Source organism: Physeter macrocephalus, chromosome 7, assembly GCF_002837175.3.
Source record: "Physeter macrocephalus isolate SW-GA chromosome 7, ASM283717v5, whole genome shotgun sequence".
NCBI lineage: Eukaryota > Metazoa > Chordata > Mammalia > Artiodactyla > Physeteridae > Physeter > Physeter macrocephalus.
The window spans coordinates 118079298-118106499 of record NC_041220.1 but is presented as its reverse complement, the minus strand read 5'-3'; the positions used below and the strand labels follow the sequence as shown (position 1 = coordinate 118106499).

At 34.9% G+C, this 27202-nt stretch overlaps 1 protein-coding gene across 33 annotated transcripts in view; it reads left to right on the top strand.

The window, feature by feature from the left end:
- Positions 1 to 27202, top strand: part of CAMK2D (calcium/calmodulin dependent protein kinase II delta) — a 321127-nt gene that overhangs the window by 273471 nt on the left and 20454 nt on the right. For 7 of the 33 annotated variants that reach the window (XM_055086199.1, XM_028492202.2, XM_028492201.2 and 4 more), the window contains exons 13-17: positions 3058 to 3095; positions 4479 to 4511; positions 7356 to 7430; positions 9375 to 9416; positions 11787 to 11835. In XM_055086199.1, coding sequence (XP_054942174.1) covers positions 3058 to 3095; positions 4479 to 4511; positions 7356 to 7430; positions 9375 to 9416; positions 11787 to 11835 — 237 coding nt within the window. The remainder of the gene's footprint in view (positions 1 to 3057; positions 3096 to 4478; positions 4512 to 7355; positions 7431 to 9374; positions 9417 to 11786; positions 11836 to 27202) is intronic. The other 26 variants (XM_028492220.2, XM_024119153.3, XM_024119156.3 and 23 more) reach the window with 11 other exon arrangements.

Here is a 27202-nt window from a genome sequence, read left to right as displayed (position 1 = left end):
AGCGGGACTCGAAACCCCTCTGTCATCCCTGCTGGGGTGCACACAGTTTGGAACTACGTCCTCCCCGCAGCTTGAAGCTCAGCATTTTGAACATAGAATTAATTGATATCTCATAAAGTAATAACTATGAATAGTTTCTTTTTTTGTCTCATTCTCTCAGGGAATCCCAGTAAGCAAGATTTTTAGAAGAAGGCCATTATTGAGGAACCCAATTCTTTTAGGCCTAAGTTCTTTTGAAAGTACAGTTCTGTAATATCTTGGCCTGCTATAAGAATGATTACAACTTTCAAAGGTATCTAAACTCAAGAATTTACAGAGAACCTACCCCACAGTAATAAACGTTCCTTGAAATGATTTCTTGGTAAAAATAAGTTTGTTTAAATAATGGGCTGAAAAAAGCTAAACTATTTCTTTATTGTAGAAGTGACTCGCCAGAGTCACCATAAAGTATATACTCTTTCCAGAAATTGAGTTTTGGAACTCCTTTTTTTGATAGGTTACCTCAGAGGATCAGGTTTCCAAAAATAGAATTTTGGCAAAAGCTCATCAGTCTTATGTATGGAGAGGGACTGAAGCAGCAAGACAGTTGCATTGGTAAAACTTACTGTTTGGCTGTTTAAACTTGGAACAATTGTCAGACAATTATACCAAAAATACTACCATTTTACTTTGCTTACTGTTTATATAAGAGTGATCTGCAGCATCAAATTATCCAGCTATGTCTTCAGTAATTTATTCCTGCTACATACTTCACTTCTGAGTATTGTAGTGATGTCAGGTGACGATCCATATCATTATCATGTTTTCCAAACTTCTCAACCAATTTCTAGTTACTGTTTACCATTTTATTAAATGGTCACCTTTTGTCTCCCATTGTATACAATGTGAGTTCATGGGAGGCTTTCCAAAGGCTTCCACTGACCTGTTAAATAGCAACAATGATAATAATACAATGAGTAATGCTACAAACTGAGGGATTGTGTTAGTCAATTGTATGTATTTTGTCCAATTTGTTTGGTGTAGTAAAATCTTGTTACTGCCTTTGTCAAGTTACCTGTTTTATGAACAGTTGATTAATATAGTTGACATTTTTATGGGTGAGTTCAATATCTCATTAAATATTAATATATGCTATACTCAAATAAATTAATATTCACTGTGGCCCAATCATTAGTGAATCACTAAAAAGTAGGATGATTTATATGGTATGTATTGTTAATGATAAACTAACTTGAAAAAATCTCCAGAATTAAGACTGTACGTTTTGTTAAAGTCTCAGGTATAAATTGGGCCTTTATTAATATATGTACCCATGTATAGAAGCTTTTTACCTCACATTTTCCTTTTCATCATCGTGTAAACTAAAAACTCACGACTAATATGTGGATTTGATATTGTTTCTGAATGTCTTAGCATGAAAAGCAAACTTTTTTTTAATCTGTCATTTCAAAACCAACTGATATAACATTAGACACAGTTACATCTTATAGTTGATATTGCATTTTAGTTTTGAGTATTCATTCTGTTTCATTGCCAGACATGCTCTTTAAAGTAACTTGTCCATGAGTATATGGTTATAAAGTTGTTTTTATTTTTTCTTTTCTCCCGTTATGTGGAATGTATTTCTTGTGAGGTAAGGTGAATAGTAAGCAAAAGGGACATTTCTGCATCTCCCAGGCCAAATCCCTGCTTACCCTGAATCATTGTCTTCTCTTCGCTTGCTACTGCAATTCCAATTATTCTGAGTTTGCTTTCTAACCTATTAACTGCCACAGGATTTACTTAATATTGCTTTTTAGCTCCAGGTACACAGTATTATAGCTAAGGCTACTATTTCTTACAGTCTTATTAATAATAAATTAATAGCTTTGTTGCTAAAGACTAAATAAAATTAACATTTTTGTATCTTTTAAATAAATTTAAAATTTTATCAAAGTGATATCAAAATAATGGCCCAAATCAAACAGATGTCAGGAAATTACATGTTCATGCAGTTCTATTATAGCTAGGTATTTCCATTTCAGATACCAAATTCTATTCTGATGTACTTAAATAACTATATATATATAATTAACATTAAATGGAAGCATAAGTGTGTACTTTGTCCTACATGTTTGTGGATGTTCTACACTTGATCTACTAATTGTCGTTGACAGTTACATAATCTGTTCACTGTATATGTACCCATTCACAAGTATATTTTTCACTTCACTTTTTAATATACTCAAGGAGTTCAGTAACAGAAGGAATGCTAAAAGCTCCCTCCAAAAAAGTAAAGTTTCATGTAAGACCATGTACTTTAGGAGTTCTCTGATTTAGTTGAAGATTTCATTTTGTTTTCTATCTCGCCTCAAATTTTATGATTTTTAATTTTTCAGTGCAAAAGGCTTTTGTTTATGACCTTTGTATTCTGATTTTGAAGTATAAGAAAATACATAATACCTTTTTTTAAAGGTCATATGCTAAGCATTTAAAAAATTTGCTCTAGGTCAATAATATACCATTTCATTTTAAGTATAGTTATTAATATTTTTGTAAAAATGAAATTGTCTGATTTCAAATATATATTTATTAAAAAGAATGTTATTTAGCCAGAGCAAATTGTCACAAATGAGTTTTAAACCTCTAGGAAGAGGGACTTAAGTGGCAGAACTGATACTTTTGGTGTGAATGAACATGTAATACAATCTGTGAGCTGATGTCTAAAGACTTGAAATCAACTTTCTGGATTACGAAAGCATAGTCCAGTTAAAGTTCCAGTATCCTTTTCACAGCCAACAGTGAAATAAAGTCCAATAATATAAGTGGCAAAGTGTCCAATTATATTCAATGAACTAAATAAGAATTTAGTTCTAAATTTGATGTGGCAAGACCAAGAAAAGTGATACTGTGTTTCAATGTCCTGTAAGCTCGTGCTCATCAGTGTGACCTTGATAACTTGGCATATGTTGGCCATAAATCAGTAAAGGTGGTAGAAGGAAACAATAACCTGTTTTGTTGCCTGGCTATCGGTTTCTATGGATAACTCACTAAACTGATTTTACTCTCGTTTTGCAGCAGCCAAGAGTTTGTTGAAGAAACCAGATGGAGTAAAGGTAAGTTAAACAGGTGCTCCTAAACTCATTTCTGACTTTCAGATGCTGGATTATTTTTAAATGTTAAATATAAGTTCTAAGTCATTGCACCTTATACTTTTTATAGTTCCTGATAAAGGATGCAGGTTGAAATATAAAATAATTTAATATACAGGAATGACTAATATTTATACCAAGAAAAGCTGCATTTTTTCTACTTATTATATATTAAATAATCATGACAAAATAAGACTTTATATGTAGTTACCATAGAAACTGAACGTCTAAATCCTCTCTGTTTTACTACATCCTCAAACGGTCATGGTGACCTGAAAATCCCTGAAAACCAAATGCTTTTCCAAATAGTTATGCTATGTTCTTGAAGGCTGCTGAAATGTATAGCCCATGGGGGAAAAAAAAAAATCAAATCATTGAGTCTAGGAAATCAAAATTCAAATGACTATATTTCTCTGCTTGAGCAGTTTTTTATAAAGGTCTTAATTGTTCCTGTTCTTCTATCGTAAGGTATTGAGACAGACTTAACATGAATATCCTGAACAAATATTAGAAAAATTTTCCAAGAAAGATAACGGCAGAATATTTTGACTTTCTTGGATTTCTAAACAAAATAATACAGCTTATTTTCTACTGATTCTGTTTTGTTTCATAGGAATTTACCTTTGATTGAATGTAACCTTATACATGCATTATGTTTATTATCTTTCCAGAGTATTACCTCGATGTTTTATTTCTTTAATCCTTTTCTTTCTCTTCCAATGGCAGACACCTACATTCCTCATGAACACTTCAACATTCTTGGGAATTAATTAACTTTCTAACATTTGAACTTGACCCAAAGTCAAGTGGTCAGTTCATTTTGAATATATAACTTAGAAAATCATCTGTCACTTCTTATGTTCACGCCCAGTCATTTCTTCAGCACCTGTCTGTGTGTGATTTGGGAATTTCTAGAGCTATGGTGACCAGGCACTTGTGATTCCCGTTAGGTTGGCATTTACCTTTGATTAATTCCTTTCCTCAACCTGTAATATTCTCTTCCTTCTGCTTAGTTTATTCAACTTAAAGTTCAGTAATGACTGTTGATGTCTGCTTTTTTCCCAATGTAACATTGGTGGAAATGTGATATTTTAAATTTTCCAAATGTTTTATTCCCCTGTGTTTTTCTGTATTGTTTGGTGATGCAGAGCTCACAGTTTCTATTGAGACATTTATTTTCACTACTATCCTTATATAGAAAGAAACATTTCCAGAACTTTTTTCTTCCAGTCAACTTATAGTTCACCTTTAAAGACAAAATTATTCTGTGCTCCATGCTTTGATACTTTAAAAATTCAACCGGTCATATTTTTTTTCTTTTCCTTTCTCTTTGACTGGTCAATTCAGAAAAGGAAGTCCAGTTCGAGTGTTCAGATGATGGTGAGGATCTCTATCTGCCAGATTTCTCCTCCTGTGAAACTTCATACTTAGGAATAGAACAGTCTTATTTGCCTAAGTTAGTGTAAGTGGAGAAAGTATAGGATCATTACAGGTTAATGTTAATTAACTATCAAACACAGTGCCCATGTTCACATATCATTGTTTTTCTTTGAAATGGAATTTTTGAGATATGTAAAAAGTTTATACCATCATCCATATGCTATTTAAAAAGTGCAATTTTCTCCTAAAACTGAAGAAACCATGACATAATTAATGTCTATAATTATTGTGAAAAGTGAAGAAACACTATAGGATTATTTTTAAACGGTAATCATGATTACTAAAATAGGAGTGATTCTTAGTTCAGATAAACCAGAATGCATCCACCATGGAGTTTTATAAATTGTGTGAAAGTGATCTTACAAGGATTCATCCAAGTTAAGCACTTTTGGAAAAAATATTTATTAACCTTAAAACTGAATGAACTCAACACCTGAAAAATAAGAATATCTTGCCCATGCCTTGTAAGAATAGTTCAGTGCATCATTTAAATATCTGGTTTCATTTAATTTTTTTAAATAAAAATACTCTGCTTCCATAATATAAAATAAATACATTTCACAAACAAAAGTGCCAGAGCTCTTGTACATTTAAAAGACAGCTGTGGTTGAGCCCATACTTGATGTTTGATTCTTTAAAAGGAAGTCCTCCTAGCCTTTTACCCAGAAATTCTCCTATTATTTTAACTTAATCAATATTACAAATACCTTCAAAAGATTTTCTACAGTAAAAAAATCATTAAGCTAACCTTTAACAAAAAAGTTTTTAACTATACATTTAAACACAAGTAAAAGTAGTGGTTGAGGGACATATTCATTTAATTCGTATTTGCCATGCCTGACAATAGATGGCTCATCCAGACAGAATGGCTGCATTTGGAAGAGACGACAGTGTGTGTATGCTGTGTATCTGTGTGTGAACGTGTGTGTGAACATGTGTGTTGATGTGTGTGCGCTTATACGGTTAAGTTTGTGTGCATAGGTATGCCCGTGAGACATTTCCACTAAAATAAAGCAGTTCTTGGCAACCACAACCTAGTAAAAAAATCAAGTCTCATATCTCAGAAAGAAAAGTTCTCAGTATATTCCTCTTTCATTCTTTGCAATCACTGATACAAACTAAATGGATTATATTAAATACCTGTGGGCTTTAATCTTACACACTTCTGATCATTTGATAAGAAGTCAGCTGTGTTTTGCCAAGCACTCTTCCTGAATAGGAAATTATTTGCATGTGTGTCCCTCCTCTTTTCTCATATATTCTGTACTAAAGTGAATACTGAATTTTGACCCTTCTTTAATAAACTCCATTATCTCTTATCTCTTTTTGGCTATTGCACAAATTTTATGTTAAATTCTGCACACTTCTATTTAAAGAAAAATTTTAAACTATCCACGAAACATAGATTGATGGTCTAATATTTAAAGAGTTTTCCAGTAAAGGGCACGAAGTTTTCTCTCTTTTCTTTCATGTCACAGAGTGCAGTGTTATAGTGTATTTAAATAATACTGGTACCAAATAGTCACACAAATAGGAATGAATAGAAAAGCAAAATATTACATACCCAAGTTAATTTTTTGGACCTTCTGTCTTCCTCTCAGTGTCAGTTTCAGTATGATCTGTAGGTATAAAATATGAAAGAAAATAATTCTTAGAAAGTCTAAACAATTAAATTGGGGTAATTGCTTATAAATATTCATTTGATATTCATTTATTTTATGCAGAATGTTATTCTCTTTAAGTCCTTAAGTACATTTATACTAAAATTATGGGATGTATTTTTTAGATAATAATATGTAAAGAAAATATCTAGATAATGTAGTGCAAGAGAATGAATGTTAATTTATATTTGTTTGATAATCACAATGTCATGCATGAGTTTAAATGAATGTTGATTATTACTTTTCAGTCTTTGATTCTTTAGTAACCAAACTCAATTGTAGTTTCAACTTGCCACTTGTCAACAGTCTTCTCTGGGCCATTACAATACTTACTGACCCTCTGAGTTGTTTTCACAAAGTGGCTTCCATAGTGATAATGATCTTTCTTTAAGGTCAAAACCAATTATGTTAAAGCAAGGGAATGGTATTACCAAATAGTCTTCAACAATAGCAGTAATTTGACAGAATACATAGTGTTTTCCTCTCAAACAATTGTGAAAAATAAAGTCATTTTGCATCCAGAATATAGTAAAGAGTTCAATTTGCTCATTTATAATTGAAGATGTATTTTTTAAAGGAGACCCAGACTTATCATTTTAAGATATTTTACTATAAAGCCTGCATTTCATCAGAAGACCTAAGTTTTTAATTTGATACCTACTAAACAAAATGATGGCTCCCCAGAGAAAGACAGTCTATGTGTGACTTCAGGCTCAAGAATCAAATGAAAAAAGGAATGTATTCATAACAATGAAAATTGGAAGCTGGGAAACAGAATCCAACCTGAAGAGTATGAAAATGTTTATTTACGTTTATTTCATACTCTGACACTTGATTTGAGCTCCGTTGAAGCAGCTCTTTGTCTGTTTGCTAAGGTGGCACAGCCAAAGCAGCCAAGTCCGTTTTGTCATTCCACCATCACAGACACAGTCTTAGCCTGGGTGTGACCATCGGAGACTAGAATTGATCATCATTCCTGTCAGTCATCACCGTGTCTTTCACGTTCATCTTCAGTGGCTCTTTATTTTCATGTCTGTATCTCCACATAGACATGCTGTGTATAGAGACATTGGCTACCGAGGGGTTTAAGGCATCTCTGTTTCTATTTTCTGCATACCTACAGATAAACAACAAAGCCAACGTGGTAACCAGCCCCAAAGAAAATATTCCTACCCCGGCGCTGGTATACCTGGACTCTGTAACCCTTCTTAAGTTCTTTACTGTTTTTGTTGTTTCTCTCATTTGCTTTCACTATATAGATACATACATTTTTTATTTTTATTTTTTTGGATTTTGTTCTTGTTTTTGCTTTCTAAGATATGAGAAAAAGGTAGTTGTCAAACAGTGTGTTTCTAACATGAGATGACCTCATTTCATTGTTGACCATTGTACTGACGATAGCTGTGGTCTTCAGTTAAAAGTGTTGCATGCTGCCTTAGAAATACCATAGAATGCGCTTTGGTTGCTCTTAGCTCTTCTCTTGATGATAGCTCTAGATATGCAAACAGTGGTTTCTTCCTTTCCTGACGCAACTGTTGACATCAAGGAGAGCTAAGAGGATTACTGCTAGACAAAAGTAAATGTGGACCTTATTTATTTATTTATTCAGAGTTCCCGTTTCCCTCTTATTATGACAGCAGGGCTTTGTAAGACCTCACTTTCTGAGATAAAGAGGCACTGGATAATTTAAAGCTTTTTGTTTGTTGTGTTTTAAATTAAATTATCACTGTTTCACTTTAATCCAAAGAATGAAATTGCATAGCACAGAGCTTTGAATTATCAGTGGGAATCCGTTTTGTCCATTTCTATCAAATTCACACTATTAACAACTCAATCAGTTTAACACTTTGAGACCATATTATGTTGAAATTCAAGGTTTGAATACTGGCATTCAGTGTTCTTAGTTTCATAATGTTTTCCCCCAATTATTCCATGTTTTGATTTATGAGTTTCAGAAATGTTAATGGTTTTCTACTGTCCTCTGTACTGTTAATTTCAGATGAATGGAAAATGTTAGGGAGATTGTCCCACTAGAGTTAACCAGAAGGCTCAATTTAAAAACATTTAAAGGAAGGCCACATCAAGATAGCAGGTTACTTACTAGCAAAAAAAACAGTGTTGATCATACCTCCAGCCAGGGAAGGGAAGGACAGCAGTAAATATGCTTTCTAAGTACTGCAGCATAAAGTGTAGTGGAGATGAGATAGTCTAGTGGGCAGAGTGCTTATGATTGAAGGCATTCTCCATGGGTTGCAGTAACTCCCAGTTGCTAAGACATATAATGAAAGTGCCAAGCATGCCGTTGATGTGTGGACACTGAATCGTTTTTTACATCAGTTATTTGACTGTTATTTTCCACTTGGGAATATTTCTTCAATTTTCTAGTAGAAAGCAATAGGAAAAATAATATTTTCTTCACGGAAGAACAAGACTTTACAACCAGATCTTTCATGTAAGTCTATAAAACAGAAATTTCTTATATATATATGAATTAACATGGGATTTAACAGCAATGTGTCTCAAATTACAGTGTTTATATGATTAGTTCTAGAACCTTTTCAGTGTTTCTCAGAATTTCTTATGGACTTGTGAAATACATTCTTTAGGATAGCCCTTTTTTAAGCGTCATCCAATGATTCTAGGTTTTCCAAGGGTATTTATCTGTGTCTTGTGACATCATAATTCGTTCTCATATTAATACAGCTGAAAAATATCTTCACAAAGACTTTGAGATCATCTCAAAAAGTTCTAATCTCCAGTACCCTTGGCCAGTTTTCTATGGGACAGATATTAACAGGCTGTTTGTTAAAGAAGAAAGGAAAGCTCTATCTGGTATAGGACTTTGTGAAACAGCAAGTGCCTCTTTAGGTCTCCACACTTCAAAGCCTTGTCTGTATGCTGATCACGAATAAGGTCTTTTGCATGCTGCTGCTAGGTACTGAGGTGCTGTATCTCATGGGCTCACCAGGGAGATCTTTCATCAGAGATCTTGTCAGCTGCAACCTCTGACAGTAGTTAACATTGCTTAAGCTCTTGTCACTATTTAGTTGTGTCAGCTGGCTCACTCTGCTCTGTCCCTGCACTAGTTAAGAATGTACTTACCAATGCGAACTGTTTCTTTCTCTATTTTGTTCTCACTCAGGAGCCCCAAACTACTGTAATCCACAACCCTGATGGAAACAAGGTATTCAGAAAGAATCAACATCATCTTGCTTTAATAAGATTACACATCTCATCAAATATTCAGAGCAAAATTAATTCATAATCTCAAATTAGGAAAGAAAACCCTTACCCTTTTCTACCATACTTTCTTTTGGGCCTAATTTATCTGGAACTATACACATATTTCTTTGAAAACAAAAATGAATGACATCGTGAAAGAGAAATGAATGGTGCAATTAGTCAGTAAAAGTCCAGTTAACAAGTATGTATGTCGAGATGACTGTGTATCTTAAACAATTCCATCTGTTTTTTTCCCCCCATGCCTGTCTGCATTGTACTTTAGATGTGTTCTGCATGAAATTTTAGAATTTCTTGCTATATCATTCCACTGTCTTCAAAAAAAATCAACTTGAGTTCATAGTTATTTGTTTAAATTTAATGTTGCTTTTGAATTTTGTTCATTCTGTTGTCATAGTGTGCTTTTTGTTTTCTTTTAATTCCCTGTTGTTTGTGGTGTTTTTGTTGTTTGGCATGGATTTGAGGATAATCAGGGAGTTTCACTTCTTGTGAAGTATGTTTGTTTTTGTTGAATTATATGCATTTCAGTAACAGACATGTAACTGCTTATCCTGAAAGAAGACTATGATGTTTCCTATCCATTGTAAATTGTTTGCATAGCACGTTAACTAAATAACAGTACTTGTATACATGTCCGTAGGATGAAAAGAGGCAGTTCCTGAACATATTCCATCTTTCTGCTTTGTTACTTCTCATCCATTATTATATCTCTAAGGGGAGGGAAAAATACTTCATCAGACTTTTCTCAAATTTTAAGTATAGTCATGGGTCTTACTTTTCCTTACTCTTATCTACAGTGTTAAAGTCTTAGAAAACACATTTCCTCTGGTCTAACATTTAGTTGGTCAATATTAAAACCACTAAAGTAAAAAACCATGAAGTGTTATGTTCCTTAATATGAGATGTATTTTACAGTCATGACACTTAAAATGTTCTAAGTCCCTAAAAGACTTGGGGTAGTCAGGAGCATCGCACATGTGAACAATTATTTTCAATATCATTAGCAAATGAAAGACCAAGCATAGCAGCTGGAGTGGACACTTCGATAATTCTAGCTATGTCACTTGTAAGAGTCGTTGCATGATATTTCCTGCTTACATGAATTAGTTTATTTTTACAGTGCATGGGTTTATCCTCATCTTGAGTTTAAATTTGAATACTAGGTCACATTAAGAAACGCATGAAGACTCTGCTTTGGTTTTATGTTGTGGAGACTCTGGATATATCTTTAATTAGTCTGTCCCTTTGGATTAAATATTATATATCATAGTTGTATAAATGATCATTTTTTTGAATATTGAATCTCTAAAAGTACACTGACTAATGTTTGCATCATTTTCCAAAATTTGTTTTCATTGCTGAACACATAGCTGTTGATTAGAAGTTTCCAATTTTTTTTGGCAGTAGCCTTTAATCATTCCAAGTAGAAAATTGTGTCTTTCTTATGAATATTACTAAATTTCTTTGCTAGAAATATTTTATTAATACATTATTAATAGAAAAAATTGTCAACCATTTTAAGGAACGTGTCTTAATACTGGCAGTTACAGTGTCCTTTTAACTGTGCTTATTAATCTGCAACTTCATATGTAGTTTTACAGAGAAATAGCTTTGTCTTTTCATTATGGGAGCAAGTTTCTTATCAGTAAAGCCAGTTACTAATTTAGAAATGAATGAAAAAAGTCTGATATTTCCTTGAAAGTAAATTATTCATATAATTCCATTGTGCTGATCACAAACATGGAAATTCTTCTTGAAAGCACTTTCACCATATCTCAGCTTCTTCGTCAAATGATTCAATGAAATGCTTTTTCTCTCTACAAAGAAGTCAGGCTGATAAATAGCCTACAAATTTACTGCTTGATATAGTGCCTTACACAAAGAAGGGACTAATTACTATTTAATTGGGAATGAAAAAATGTTGTTTTTTTAAGGTTCAAATTCATTAGGCTAGTATATTCAACTTCTCATAAATACTTAGAGAAAGCACACCTTATGGGGCACTGTAACACAACACATCCTTACACAGCTCTTAAAATAAGTTGCATACTTTGACTGCTTCTACAAATCACCTTGATTTATCGTGCTTCGGGGATTAGGCAACCAGAGTACTCCCTTTTTGAAATGTTTGCAGCATTTGACATTTTATTTCTGTTAAAACCATGTAACATATTTGTACATTTGCATGTCGGCATATGCGCACAGCCTGCTGAAGAATTTTGCATGATATGTGTATCACTTGCCAATTTTTTAAGAAAAAGAAAAGTCAAGCTATTCATTGTTTGCAACTTTAAATATGGTTTCTTCTCAACAGGAGTCAACTGAGAGTTCAAATACAACAATTGAGGATGAAGATGTGAAAGGTATGATTAAACCAGAAATAGAAAATCCCAACTCAGAGTTACATATATATCAGAAGAAAAGTACTTGTTTCAAATAACTAATAAGTTTAGGAACTAGGCCTATTCTGAGACACAAAAATAATTTTCTTTTTATAAGTACATTGTTATTTTAATTATATGTACTGACCTTGTCCATTTTTTCTTCACATTATATTCTTTTCTCTGTCTTTAAACTATAGACAACATGTGGTATATTCAAGGACGTTGTGATTTTAAACTAGTAATGAATGTTTGGGATCATAATATCAAATTCTAAATATATCAGTCAAAAGGTAATACAAAATATGTATATGTATGTCTAGAAAACAACTTATATTCAAGAATAGAGCATGAGAAGAACCATTTATTGAAACTTTCACTCGTCTCAGTTGGGTTTCAATGAAATTCTGCATTTGGCAGCCTTTTAAACCTAGATTTTCATGCACTTTTCTAATATATTCTTGATCTCCATTCAGTTCATTTGCGCAGGTTCTCTTAGCTCCATATATGAGTCATTGCCAGCATTTCTATCAACATCTTCTCAGTGCCTCTGCACATACATACTACACACACATTTGCAATCAGTTTTCTTCTTTTTGGTCTCAGGGCTGTTGCTTTTTTTTTTAACATCTTTATTGGAGTATAATTGCTTTACAATGGTGTGTTAGTTTCTGCTTTATAACAAATTGAATCAGCTATACATATACATGTATCCCCATATCTCCTCCCTCTTGTGTCTCGCTCCCGCCCTCCCTATCCGACCCCTCTAGGTGGTCACAAAGCACCGAGCTGATCTCCCTGAGCTGATCTCCCTGTGCTATGTGGCTGCTTCCCACTAGCTATCTATTTTACATTTGGTAGTGTATATATGTCCATGCCCCTCTCTCACTCAGGGCTGTTTCAGAAGTGTTAATATTGCTGCAGTTGTTTATGCAGGTTTGTATTCTTATTTTTTTAATTTAGTATACGTAACTACAATTCCTACAGGCCACTTTTCTAGAAGCTATTCCAGAAAAAGAATGGTAAAAACAGGGATATTTAAAACAGAGGTATTAAAGGAAAAGAAGTATAAAACAAATTCAGAGAAATGATCCATCAGATAATTAAACATTATCTGGAAAGATTGTTACCTAATAGTATCCCCATAGGCTTTAATTCTGTAGATAGCATTGGTAAGATATAATTTTGAAAAATTGTATTCATGTTATAGAATGAAGAACCTGGAAATTCTCAGGTCAAGGAGACATATAGGCTATTTAAGAAATAAAAATGACTATAGACCACAAGTTGCTAGTCACCTCTGCTGACTTCTTCCTCTTTGGTCGTACAGAACAGCTGACACTTAAAACGTAGTCTCTATTTAGATTACTAGCGCACTGACCTAACTTTGCTAGAGGTAGTCAGTCATTATTTACAGTGGAAAGGTAGATAGCTGTGTCGAGGATTTTATTTAGTAGATCTTTTTTTAATTTATTTTATTTTTGGCTGTGTTGGGTCTTCGTTGCTGTATGTGGGCTTTTCTCTAGTTGCGGCGAGCAGGGGCTACTCTATGTTGCGGTGCGCAGGCTTCTCATTGCGGTGGCTTCTCCTGTTGTGGAGCACGGGCTCTAGGCGTGAGGGCTTCAGTAGTTGTGGCACGTGGGCTCAGTAGTTGTGGCTCGCGAGCCCTGGAGTGCAGGCTCAGTAGTTGTGGCGCACGGGCCTAGCTGCTCCGCGGCATGTGGGATCTTCCCGGACCAGGGCTTGAACCCGTGTCCCCTGCATTGGCAGGCGGATTCCCAACCACTGCGCCACCAGGGAAGCCCTAGTAGATCTATTCATCTCCCTCTTGCCTCTGAGCTAAAATTTGAACTGAAGTAATTTTATGAATCACTGATGCCAGTCTTATTAGATAAAGAGATTTTTTTTAACCAAATAAGCAGATGTCCCATTTAGCTTTCCCAATGATTCAGAAAGCATCATCTTTACAAGTATTTTGGATTTATTAGCTCTTTCACCCAAACAAAATGTTTATATGACTTTTAACATTCTTCTCCTGAACAGGAATCAAAAAGAAGAAATAACCTGTGCATTATTCACTGGTGAGACTGAATCTTTAAATAACTGAATAAAATTAGGAGAATACCAACACCTCACTGTATGCAAGTCATCCTCTGAGGAATATGTTTATTCTTAGGTCATTACAAGCAGGGTTTTAATAAGTGGTCTTTCTCACCTGAATTGGACTCTTCACTATACTACATATTGGCTTAGGATGATTGCTATTAATCTGTGTAAATGTCAATATATAAACAGAGTCCCTGACAGTCTCACCTTATAGCTTATATTTATTTGGTGAAATGAAATTATATCAGTTCTTCTGAGAAAACAGCTCTTCTCTTGAAATCACAATAATATGGGTTTCATCTCACCTCTGGGATTTCCCAAATTGAGACAGTATTTGTCTTTATAGTTAGGCTGAGTCTACACACACCAAATGTTAGAGAAATTAAGCGTAATATTGAGATCAAAAGAAATGTCCGGTTGATAAGTGAGCCCAAAGTGCCTTGGTTCCTTTCCTTAAACTCAATGAATAAATTTTTCAAGTGTCTGCTTTATTATCCTAGGGTGGATGTGGCCACAGAGTCATATATCTATTAGGCCTCATTCGTGTTCTTTTTAAGACCCATACAGTCTTTTGGTGGTTAACCTTTTTAATATTGAATGATATCAGAAAACTTTAAGACTTAGAAGATCCTTTGAAAGATCACCCAGGCCATCATTCTTACTGTAAGACAGGTGGTACATAAAACTGTCATAAATGTTTTTGATATATTTATTATGGTGGTGATAGGCTTGTGTGGGAATCTCTCCATTTATTAGTGCACTGTCTTTCAGAAAGACCCTCATATATTTATACATTTGAATGGCTGTACTCTTTTCTCTTTACCTCAGAGTTTGCCATAGCTCTGAATAGCCTGGTAGGGAACGTGTTTATTGTCCAGCTCTGTTAGAACCCAAAGTTACACATATATCCAACATCTAGGAACTCACAAAGACCAGTCAATTATCTCCCTTGACCAAAACCATACCCTCACTACAAAACTATATCCTATCCACAAAATTGCATGTCTTTCTTCGACACACACACTTTCCAACTCTATACAACCTTGTTATCAGGGTGAAACACCACAACGTTTAACATACTCTTAAAGGCATATTCCCATAGTGCACGCCTCCGTGCAGCCACATGCTCCATTCCTTCCTGCTGGTCGTCCCCCTAACACCAGCGCCTCGACTGGCATCATTTCGTGGTGGTGTATGGACCCCTTGAACACCGTATCGCATGCTTCCCCTGCCAGTGTGGTGCACAATTCCGTCCCATCCCTGAGGACCAACCTGGCAGAGGCAGGTCTACCTCCCCTCCACTGTGAAGAAACGTGGGGGCGGGGAATTAAAACATCATGGTGACCTAACGGGAGGAAGAAATGAGGTGAACCAACAACAGGGTACCCTTTTCTGGCCTCTTCTGGAGGAAAAAGGTAGAAAGACAAGCAGCTGTCGGAGGAGGAAGAAAGCAGAAGTTGTAGTAGATTAATGGTCCTTTCCATTCAGTGGAACCTAGAGCCCCTAGAGAGCCGGGATTTGGGGAAGACCCATTTTGCTTGAACTCTGCTTTTCAGTTTCCATTCAGAATGGCCTTTGGCTTTCGAGAGGCCCCAGTCCCTGTCACTCTTGATTTGTATCTAAGCTATCTCAGCGTTTTCATTCATTCATTCAGGGAATGTTTACTAAATGTCTACTGTTTGCCTGAGCTCCACATCTTCTCTTTGTGAACTAGTTTTATTCAAGAGCTTTCAACACCTCAGGCAAAACATTCTTCTGTGTGCTTTATATGAATCTTTTGTGCTATCATTTAAGCCATTTCTCACATTTAATTCAATAAATATCAGGAAAACTTACTGAAAAAGTGAGACCCGAGGTAAGTGTATTTCATATCTAAACGTCCTTTTATTTTCTTTTTCTTAAAAACCTTCAGCATTGAGTTATAACCACAACGTTTTTCTGCCCCAGCTCACAGTCACCCTAAGGGACTCGGTGTTGTTTCACAACTCTGCTTGGTAAAAAAGCTTCTGGTCCTGTGTTTTCTTTCTCCGAGGCAACGTATTGACTTCCTAGTATTGACCTTGTGAGCAAGCTTCCTGATTTTGTCCTGTACTCAACCCAAATATTATCTCTAACGCTACATCAATAAATTCAGTGTAACAGAGAGATACTAATAGTTTAAAAACAAATAAGCATCTTAATGAAGCATAGTTACTACCACAGAAGCACTGTGATAATAACAGGCCATTATACACTTTAAAAAAAAAAAGTTTTTCTATTAGAATTTATGGTGTTTTCAAAATATGATTTTTTTAGGTCCAAAGTTAGTGAAATAATCATTCCATTTTGAATATATGTCTAGTAACTCATTAATTTCAGGTGTTGTCAAACAGCTGGCATTAGTGGCCTTTCATGACTAGAGGGCAGTGCTGGCGGAACTGCTCTCCGTGGGCGTGGGCGTCCCTAAAGTGGGCCTTTTGACGCTGTATACATGTGAAGACTGTCCTTTGGTTTGTGGCTACAGCCACGGTTTGCAGGGCCTGTCACTGTGTGCCACAATGTCTCTCCACCTCCTAGCCTGCCCAGCACCATACTCAGAGTCAGCTACTTCTTCACCAGTTTGGTCCATCTACTGCTCTTTCACAGGATGCCGGAGCTGGGCAACCCCTGTGGACATTGGGCTCCTGTGTGCCCTGAAGGGATCTCTGTCACTCATCCTGCTTCCGGCATCTCACTTCAGCTCAGCATTCAGCAGCTGCTTGGATCTCTTGCTGCCTTTCATTTTTCTTACAGCTCTAGGCCGGTGGAGCTCTGTACCACAAGCAGCAATGTATTGCAGAAATGTGAGACTGGCTGTATGCATAGGGGACTTCATGCCTGTTGAGACTCTTTTTCCTTTTGCTGACAAGTAGTTGATGGGAATGAAGCTGCGTAGAATGTTTGCATAAGGCCCGGTTTAAGGACACAAGTATTGACAGCCGTATCTCTTGACTGGAGGCAGGTATATGATGACACCTGGATGTCACGGTCTCAGCTAATCTACAGAATCACTTGATTAGTGAGCTTTTTGTGATCTGGACACAGATCACAGTAGTGGACAGTAGTGTCTTTTGTAAATCTGGACAGTAGTGGACAGTGTGATGACTAAATACTCAAATTCGACTGTTTAGTGCACATCATCGTTACTGTGTAGGCTTCCCTGGGGCAGAGGACCACTTGATGCCAGTCTCCTTCCCACCTTAAGCAATCTGTAACTCAGCACTTGCCTTGCATGCATTTCTTACTTCAAGAGAGTCTGCAAATCCCACTACTGGGCATATACCCTGAGAAAACCATCATTCAAAAAGAGTCATGTACCAAAATGTTCACTGCAGCTCTATTTACGATAGCCAGGACATGGAAGCAACCTAAGCGTCCATCGACAGATGAATGGATAAAGAAGATGTGGCACATATATACAATGGAATATTACTCAGCCATAAAAAGAAATGAAACTGAGTTATTTGTAATGAGGTGGATAGACCTGGAGTCTGTCATACAGAGTGAAGTAAGTCAGAAGGAGAAAAACAAATACCGTATGCTAACACATATATATGTAATCTAAGAAAAAAAATGTCATGAAGAGATTAGTGGTAGGATGGGAATAAAACACAGACCTACTAGAGCATGGACTTGAGGACATGGGGAGGGGGAAGGGTAAGCTGTGATGAAGTGAGAGAGTGGCAGGGACATATATGCACTACCAAATGTAAATTAGATAGCTAGTGGGAAGCTGCCGCATAGCACAGGGAGATCACCTCTGTGCTTTGTGACCATGAGAGGGGTGGGATAGGGAGGGTGGGAGGGAGGGAGACGCAAGAAGGAAGAGATATGGGAACATATGTATATGTATAACTGATTCACTTTGTTGTAAAGGAGAAACTAACACACTATTGTAAAACAGTTATAAAAAAAAAAAAAAAAGAGAGTCTGCAAATTAAGAAACTCCTGGATATTTTATTTAAGGATTTTTGATGATTATGTCATTCCATTAGATTGAAAGTGTCTTAGAAGACCTGTAGTGCAGTGTACAGTAACTTTTTTTAGGTTTCTAATCCAAACTTTGATTTTTAAAAAGGTTTATTTAGGAAAATTCTTGTCTGCATGTGTGTGTGTCTACCTGTTGATCTTTTAACTTTTAGATCAAGATCAATAACTTATAGGACTGATGCAGAATTCATTCCATTCTACCACCGATGTAAAATTACTTCATTTTCTCTTTTTTTTTTTTTCACATTCCTTTATTTTACCCTCCGCACTCTGTTTTTCTCTTTACTCTTTGCCTTCTGTGAGATTTGAATCTTAAATTTGTCAGTGATAGCCTCAGGCTTGTTTAGCCCTGCTGACAAAATATGGGGTCAGGAACTCTTGCCAACCCCAGGTTAAAACAAAGTCTGAAATCAAAACAAAACAAATGAAACCAACCAACAAAAACATGTAGCTACTCATTTTATCATTAGAAAAGCATAGGCTCATTCTGTAGTAATACCCTTTCTCAGTTCAAAGTTTTTATAAATGGCTTTTTTAGCAAATTTGCAAAAAAATCATATGCTCTTTTAGAAAACTCCACAGGGAAATAATGTAGCATTATTTTATTAAATACTGCATAAATTCTAAAAGCATATATGTTATAAGATTCTTTCCATCAGTTTCCAAATCTTGATTAAGCTACCAGATTTTCAACTTTGAATTTATTTTAAAAATTCAGAGTTTAAAAATCTATCGTTTACTATTCATAGATATTACTTTATATAGCAGTTAATATAGGAGGTAGTCAGACTCCTAATTTGTATAATCAAAAATTTTATGGTCAACAAGATCTAATTTAAGTTATAATATAATTGCATATATTGAGTGTTAAAACTTTGTTCTTTTCACGCATCTATTTTTCCCATTACCTGATAAAAATTTAATAAGCTGCTAAATTTAACATGTGCAAGTTTTAGAATATTTTATTACTCTATGTCTCCTTTTATCTTTTTGGATTATAACTTTATTACTTTTTTTAACTGATGTAAAAAAATATTAGCAAGGATCTGATTGGAATCTAGAGTCTACACTGTTTCTAGGTCCAGCTTTTACCCAACTTGCTTTAAGCAAGTTGCATAACCTCTGTGGCTCAGGTTTCCCCAGGTTACAGAATTTAGATGACGAAATCAATACTACAGAGTTGCAAGTTTTTTTTCCTACCCCACTTTAATGCAGTACTATTAAATGATTGTTATAAGGTCTCATATGTTTAAAGTATGTGAAATTATACATTGTACAATAATATATAGTAAAGTAATATATGTTAATAATATAAACTATTCAGAATAACTATAGAAAGATAGTTAATTCAAAGTTGAATTAAATCGCTGGACTCATAGGAATAAATCACTGCAGTTTTAGGGAATGTTATTACAATGGGAAAAAATTATCTGCTAACCTGTGTATCCAAGTTATTATAGTACTAATGGACTGTAAAATTAGTACTTTACATTCCAGTAAGAATTATTATGGGGTTGTATTCCATGTTTTTAAAGTATCTACTATATAAAATTACTTAATATCTAAAATTACTGTTTAACCTCATGAATTTCTATGCAGAAGTTAAATCATAATTATTTGTTTTTATTAACTATGAACTTTATAATTCTGAAATTATTTATTAGAATAAATAATTACTTTAGTGAAATGCTATGTCCTTTGCTGAGTCTGTATTATTTTCTACAAATTAAACATATCTAGAAATTATGTGAAATTATATGTTTGTATCCTTTAGTGATTCTTCTTGTCAGTGAAATGGCCTTATTTTTTTTTTCTGGTATGGATTTCTGCAGTATAATTCCTTTGATTTTCTCAGGAGAAACTAGGTCTGAAGTAGTCAAAGAAATAAATCTTAGTCCTGTGCATTTTTTAATTCATTCTACCAGATTATAAGTCATTCAATTTCAGACCAATATGTTAAATGGAGAACTAAGATATTACAGGGAGAAGCAAAAAAAGCATTACTGAATGAAGGCGCTTTATAGAACAGACTGTCTAGAAGTAAAGGGTTTTTATTTATTTGCATTTGGAACAGTATTTTCATTATTCAATTTAGCGCAACAAATGTTCCGTGGGCACCTGCAGTGTAAGGTGCGCTGCGGAGGCGCTAGCCACACTTCTTGCCCTCATGAGTAAGTCTAGAAAAGATAAAGATGATTCTGCATGATAATGTACCTTCTTTGTTTCTGGCTTGTATCCAGATAATTCTAAAACAAGAATAATATAGTCATTGAAAAACAAACATAAGGACATAGCTACAAATAGTCATTTGTGAGCAAGTACAGAAAATTTCAGATGCATGTAACACATGTAATTCCTAACAAAGAGACCTCTATTTGAAAAATTTGGATTCAATTAGTTTTTTTAAAAAGATCATTGAACACCTACTATGTACTAGATATGATAGACTAGGCTGAGGCCAAGAAAGCTTACCTTTTCCCTCAAGGAGTTCTCAGTCATGTAGTACATTCTTTAATGAAATTATATCTGCTGGTCCATTTCCCCAATGAATGGCTGTTTTTGCATTAAAATTTTATTCTGTGTTAAAGAAAGTTTCTTCCAAGGTACATGAATGTTTATCCTTAACACTTAGTGAATTAGGTAGTCTATCTTTTCTTTGTTTCTTTAGGTATGTAGTAGTGTAACATTTTTCCCTTGGTCAGTGCTGTTCAGCAAAATGTGCCAGTCCATCATATGAAAAGTAGCATCATATTTGGTACAAAAAGACAGATTTAGTTATAGGTATTGCTTTTTTCTTGTCTCCTCAGTTTTCCTTATATACCCAGTCTATCAGCAAGTCCTGCGGGTTCTCCCCTCAAAGTACACTCAATTTTTTTTTTAATTGACTACTGCTAACTAACTCCATTTCCATCACCCTGGTCCACAAAAGCATCGTTTGCCTACATTATTGACATGACTTCTTAGCCAGTCTACCTGCTTTGGTATTACCTGTTTATGGTCTATTCACAACACAGTAGTCAGAGTAATGCTTTTAAAATATATCAGATTATGTCTTGTTTCCATTGGCTGCCAACGTCATTAGAATGGATTATAAGGCCCTCAGTGATCAGGACTTCCTCCAGCTATACCTCCCTTTACTATCTGACTTCATCTGCTATTAGATGTCTCAGGAACACTATCCTGATATGTATCAAGCTGGTTGCTGCCTCGGGGCCTTTACACTTGCCATTCCCTGCCTAATATGTCCTGATACAGATTCCATGTGCTTGCTGCCTCTTCTCTTTTTTAGTCTCTGATCAAATGTTACCCTCTCAGATCTTCCTTGATGACCGTGTTTTAAATTGTTTCCCTCCAAATCCAGTGCTCCCATTCTCCTTCTCTGCTTTCCTTTTCTCCTAGTATTTATCATTAGCTGGAATATGTATTTTACTTATTTGCTTACGGTCTCTCTCCCCCTACTAGGATATAAATTTCTTCAGGGCAGAGATTTTTGACTGGTTTGTCCACATTTATATCCACAGTATCTAGACCAGTGTTTGGCAAGAGTAGAAATAATAAGTATTTAATTGATGGAGGAAGGAAATAAGATAGAAATCAACCATGCCATGTCCTAATAGTCACTAAAAAGACTCGAATTCTCTAAAAGTTATGATCACATCTCAACTTTTTATCTCCATAGGTTTTTGTCCACATGTTCCCTGCCCCCACCCCATAATTTAGAAACTAAAAATACAGAAAATGAAAATTTCAAAAGTAAGTCACAGGATCCTCTTTCCTGTTTGGATGGAGGATGTGTTTTTGTGTCAAAGATAGTAGGTTTGAATTACAGCCCAGCCCTTTATGAGGTAAGCAATCCAGCTGCCCATGTAAACCTCTCTGAGTCATATTGTGTACAGTGGAGATAATGATGTCTCAATACTTAACCATTTTTTACCTTCAGAAGTAAAAATTTCGTATGGTTCAAACCTAACAATAATAACAATAACAAAACGTAGTCGTGTTAACTAGAGATAATATTTGTTAAATGCCTGGCCCATGATAGTCAGCAAAATTAATTATATTAATTCTGGCCATTCTTTCCTATGAGGACATGATATAAGCACAGAGGTTCACTACTAAAAGAGTCCATAAATCTAAAGGAACCTGTGATTTTTATTGTAGCGTCAGTGTTTCTATTTTCTAAGCCATTTATTTTGATAAGTGGGTAAACATCTGTAAACGTTAAGACCCACAATATAGAATGCAGCCAATCTACTTACATAAGCAGACAAAGAAGCTGCCCAAATACAGAAAATAAATTCATATTTGGTTTAAAACCAAAGCCAATATTTTTAAAAAGCTTTTATTAAGGTAACAGTATTATTTTAATTTGTCATGAATTTTAAACAATTAGATTATTTTAATTCACTGTTTTTTTGCTTCCATGATATCATGTAGTAGGCACTTAATAAGTTAATAAATTAATTATGAGGTTTTTGCATTAAGTTAATTTTGTTTGAACTCTTAAAATTTTTGAGTTTAGAGACATATTTTGTTTTTAATTAAATATAACATTTTAAGTAATGACTCAGTCTTTCCTCATTTAAACTGATCCTTTTATCCCTGGATGTTTTCACGTGTTTTGAAAAATTGTCTTATTTTGAGTGTGTCTTGATGATCCCTGATGAGAATAAAAGAGAAGGATGTAGACTGATTGTTTTCGACAAAAGTAAAATACATATTTTAAAAGGAGTGTATCTATGCCAAATTCTCAAGCAAACTATCTCAAGAACCATAAAATAAAATGTCCTTCTTGGAGACTGTGATTTAGCCGGTTCAGTGTTTCCTCAGAGGGAAACTAACCATCTTGACAGAAGTTAACAGCTTAAGTGTGAAAGACCTATTATTTGTTTGTTTTTGAAGTAATTCATTACAGGATTATTGGTTTCTTCATTAACATCACTACATGTGGTGATTTACACTATGTCTATCCAGCAAAACACAGATGGCAAACGTTAAGGAGAGAATTTGGGATTTTAGGGAAAGTTTGAGTAATAGACAAAAACCCATCATCACTATGTGTTTTCAAATTTTAAAAGAAAGAAAATAAAGAAATTCTGCTCCAGAATGTCATTTGTTTTCCATTTGAGCTAGAGAATGTTTTCAATTGGGGAAAATAACTTGCTGTGGTGGTGTCTATTTTGAGTACAGAGTATTTTTACTCTCTACTTAGCCTAGTTTACTGAGAATTATAGTATTCTAATTAAAAAAAAAATTGTATACTATTACATTGTATAGAGTTACGGTGAACAAAAATGTAAAGATACTGCTGAAGAATAGAGAATTACCTCTGAAAAGCTTAACAGTCTCTAATGACAGAAAAGACAGCTTACTTTAAAGAGACTCCAGTGATTTTTTTAGAGGTACTGTGACCAGTGTAGAAACGGTATGAGCATATGAGATTGTGTTTTTAAATCTCTCTTCAGGAAATAGAAGTTCTTCATTTATAACCTTTATAAGTAGAAAAAAAAAAGATTAGACTAAGATGGAACTTACTAACACTATTTAAATATATGAACAGTTAATAAAAATGAAGTGTGGTGCTTGCTTGTTTGTTATGGAGGATAAAACAAACAAAATGTTTGTTTGGGATGAATGTGTAAGCGCCTGTATCTGAGTTGGTAAGGTCCTTAGAGTCTGTACTAGAATTTTCTATCATGATCAATGCCGTGAATTATTGAAGAATTTCCTCTTCAGTGGTTTGTGATGTGTTGTATAATCTGCCTATGCAAGTGCTAAAGATAACCTTTATAGGCATTCTAAGTGGTCTGTCCCCCTGGAACTTCAAGTTTCTAAGTGTGGACTGTTAATTACTCATCAGATAACCTGAATGGTGTCTTTGATGAATGTTCATCTTTTATATTCAACAAATAATGGAAAAAAAGTATTTCATACTCACAAATATGTATCGCCTGTGTTACATTTTATGATAATTTACATTTATAATATATCCTAGAAAAAATGAAAGCAACAGTAACATGTTGTTAGTTCTGAAATATATAGTTCATAAATGTAATTCTTTCTATACTCAACATTGATTAAAACAAGAATAACTTTACTGGTCTTGTAAAATTTGGCCAAGATGTTCCAACAAGTACTTGTCAACAGGAAAAAATAACGCACAATCTAAAAGTTGAGAGTTATGTTTTGTTCGAGGACCTTACTGAGGACTATAGCCTGGGAGGCAGCCTCTCAGATAGCTCTGAGGAAGTGTCCCAAAGAGGTAAGGGAGGAGCCAGGGTATGTAGGAGTTTTTGCTGGGAAAAAAAAAGAAAAAAAAAAACTAGTGGAACATCAAAAGATTACTGCTAATCACACACCCAAAAAAACCCAGACATCTCAAGTTAGTGAATTTCGTGCTTTGCTATGTATGGGAAGATGCAAGAGTCTGGACTCATTGAAATTATTCCTTTGATACGCATCTTAACTATCTAGGGCCAGTATCCTTGTTTTTTCCATCCTGAATTCCCCTCAGGGTGCACCATCAGGGGTGGCTGCAGTGGCTGATGGCTTGATGGCAACAACATTCTCGTACTTTACTGAAATGGTAGGCAACCTTTTTGGTCCACATACTTTAAAATCAATTTTCTAAGCTGAATTTAGATCAGAATATCCCAGAGCTAAAGCGGTTATATAGTGCCAGTGTGAGGTATATCACTTTAATAAAAAGCATTAGCCATGAAAACTCATTGAAGAATTTTTGGTCTAATAAGATATTTTCACCCTCCCAAATTAAGTTTTGAAAAATGTAGTAACTAATCACAGAAATTACTCTTGGTCCTAGGAGTCTTGTCACTGATCTCTGTCAAATGCATGGGGACATGAGAAGAGTTACAGGAATTCACATCATTTTGTGAGTGTGTGTGTGTGTGTTTGTGTGTGTGGTGAAAATAGGAGGTTATTTTCCTCCAAACCTTAAGTATGTCTTGCAAGTTGTGATAAGCCGTTATAAATTTATCCAGACTGACTACTGCTGTGCCTTTTCAATCCATGGTCTGACATCTCAGAAGGCTATAATAATCATCAGATCATCAAAGTTAGGCATATAGGCACATATATTACATCGAGCCCTGGCCTTGGAGCTACAGTGCTGTAGACAAATGCATTATACAGTTGACTTATCAAGAGAGTCTATTAATTTCCCATAATTTTCCAAATTAAAAACATTCCTTAACTATAGATACGTTATTTGTTCCATTAACTTTTTTCACTAGTTCCCTAATTTACTATTGATTGTAGATGCTCTAGTTCTTTTGAACAATGTGTGGTGTGACTGGGTTCTATGACATATTTTGTGAATTGGCCTCTCTTTTTTCCACTTCACTAAACCTGATCTGCTCTTGCAGTTTCCATTCAATGATTCTGGAAGCATGGATTGGATAATGATAGACTTTGCCATGAAAGTTGCTGAAGATGAGAATTAGCTAGAAAGCATGGAATTACAATGACAGCAGATGCTGCTGCATGTTCTTGAGCAGTAGTAAGATCTGCTGTTTTATCTTGTCAGTCTCGTCAAGGGAAATGGGTCAGAATGAGATGAGTATTATTTAACACTTATAAAGAAGTGAAATGATGTTCTTATAGTTAAAATGTCTGTATAATCTGTACAGTGGTGGGTGAGGAAACTGCTTAGTGTCAACCTCATTGAAGCAAACACTGGTGTGACAAATACTGAAATGCGTTTAGGAACTTGTGTGAACCTGGAAACAAGGGGGAAAGACCTTAAAAAAATATATGGGACTTAATAAATGTAGTCACAGAATAACATTTTTTTAATTTATTTTTATTTATTTTCTTGGCTGCATCAGGTCTGAGTTGTGGCATGTGGGATCTTTGTTGCAGTGCTCGGGTTTCTCTCTAGTTGTGGCACACGAACTCAGTAGTTGTGGCGCGAGGGCTTAGGTGCCCTGCAGCATGTGGGACCTTAGTTCCCTGACCAGGTATTGAACCTGCGTCCCCTGCATTGGAAGGCAGATTCTTTACCACTGGACCACCAGGGAAGTCAACATTTTTTTATACTCTAACTGTAGTCAGCCTGGTTCTTTCTCAAACAAAAATACAAAGACATCACACTTCAGTTAATTTTGGTGGATCTTTTTGTTTGTTTGTTTTTTATTTTTGCTTTTTGCAAAATGAACAAAGATACATGATGGTTCTGTACCATGGTGGAGAGCCTTCTAGGCTCCTGCATTCTTGGTACAAGGGAGCACTCATGAATCTACCAGTTAAATTATTCAGGAAAGTAGAATTATAAATAAACTTATCTAAGCATATAGTGAATTCTGTTTTTCATTGAAGTCAAATTTTATACTTTTTATAAAGGAATAAGTTACTTAAAAGAAACTAAATTAATTATAAGCTGAGCAACCACAGTAGAAATCATTGAAAAAAATAAAAGCCTACACTCACGGCTGCACAAGATTTTAACTCTTCTCAATATTTTATACTGCCTGTCATACTGAAGGACAGAACATGAACAGGTTGGCATTTACTTTTGACCTGAAAGATACATGCCCTGTTTTGGCTAATATCGTGTAAAATTGATTGGAGGGGTCAGTTGGAATCATTACAGTTGCAAGATTTGGGGAAAGCTGGATTTCATTCACGACAAAACAAGCCCCCCAGAAACAAGGCAAAAAATAACTTTCCAAATATTTAAAAATCCTAAGTCTCATTCTCTCTTTTCTTAGTCTGATTTTTCTTTTGAGACAGTAGTTTTGACCATCACCTTGGTTCTGCAGCGGAAGAAAGAGATACCTCTTGAGAATGCTTAGTATTTCTCTTATCATGCAAATATATGCACCTGATGCCCGGAGACTACAATTTTAATCTTATATCTAAGCAGTTGATATGAATCTTTGAACCAGTTTCTTAAAATCTTTTTTTTTTCCATGTTGTCAACTCTTAACTGGAAGTGGTACTGCACCTATCTAATTCATAAAACATCTTAATACTTAGAGTACTCAATGGTATTCATAATGTTGTCCTATTTCTAGCTTCTGCAGGTCAGCTGCAGGTGGCAGAAAAGTTACCCAATTACTTTAATGTGGATGGACTGAATTCTTTCATATCAGCAAATGTTCTATATAACTATATAAGCCTTTTTGTGTGTGTGTGTGTGTGTGTGTGTGTGTGTGTGTGTGTGTGTGTGTGTGTGTGTGTGTGTGTGTGTGTGTGTGTGTGTGTGTGTGTGTGT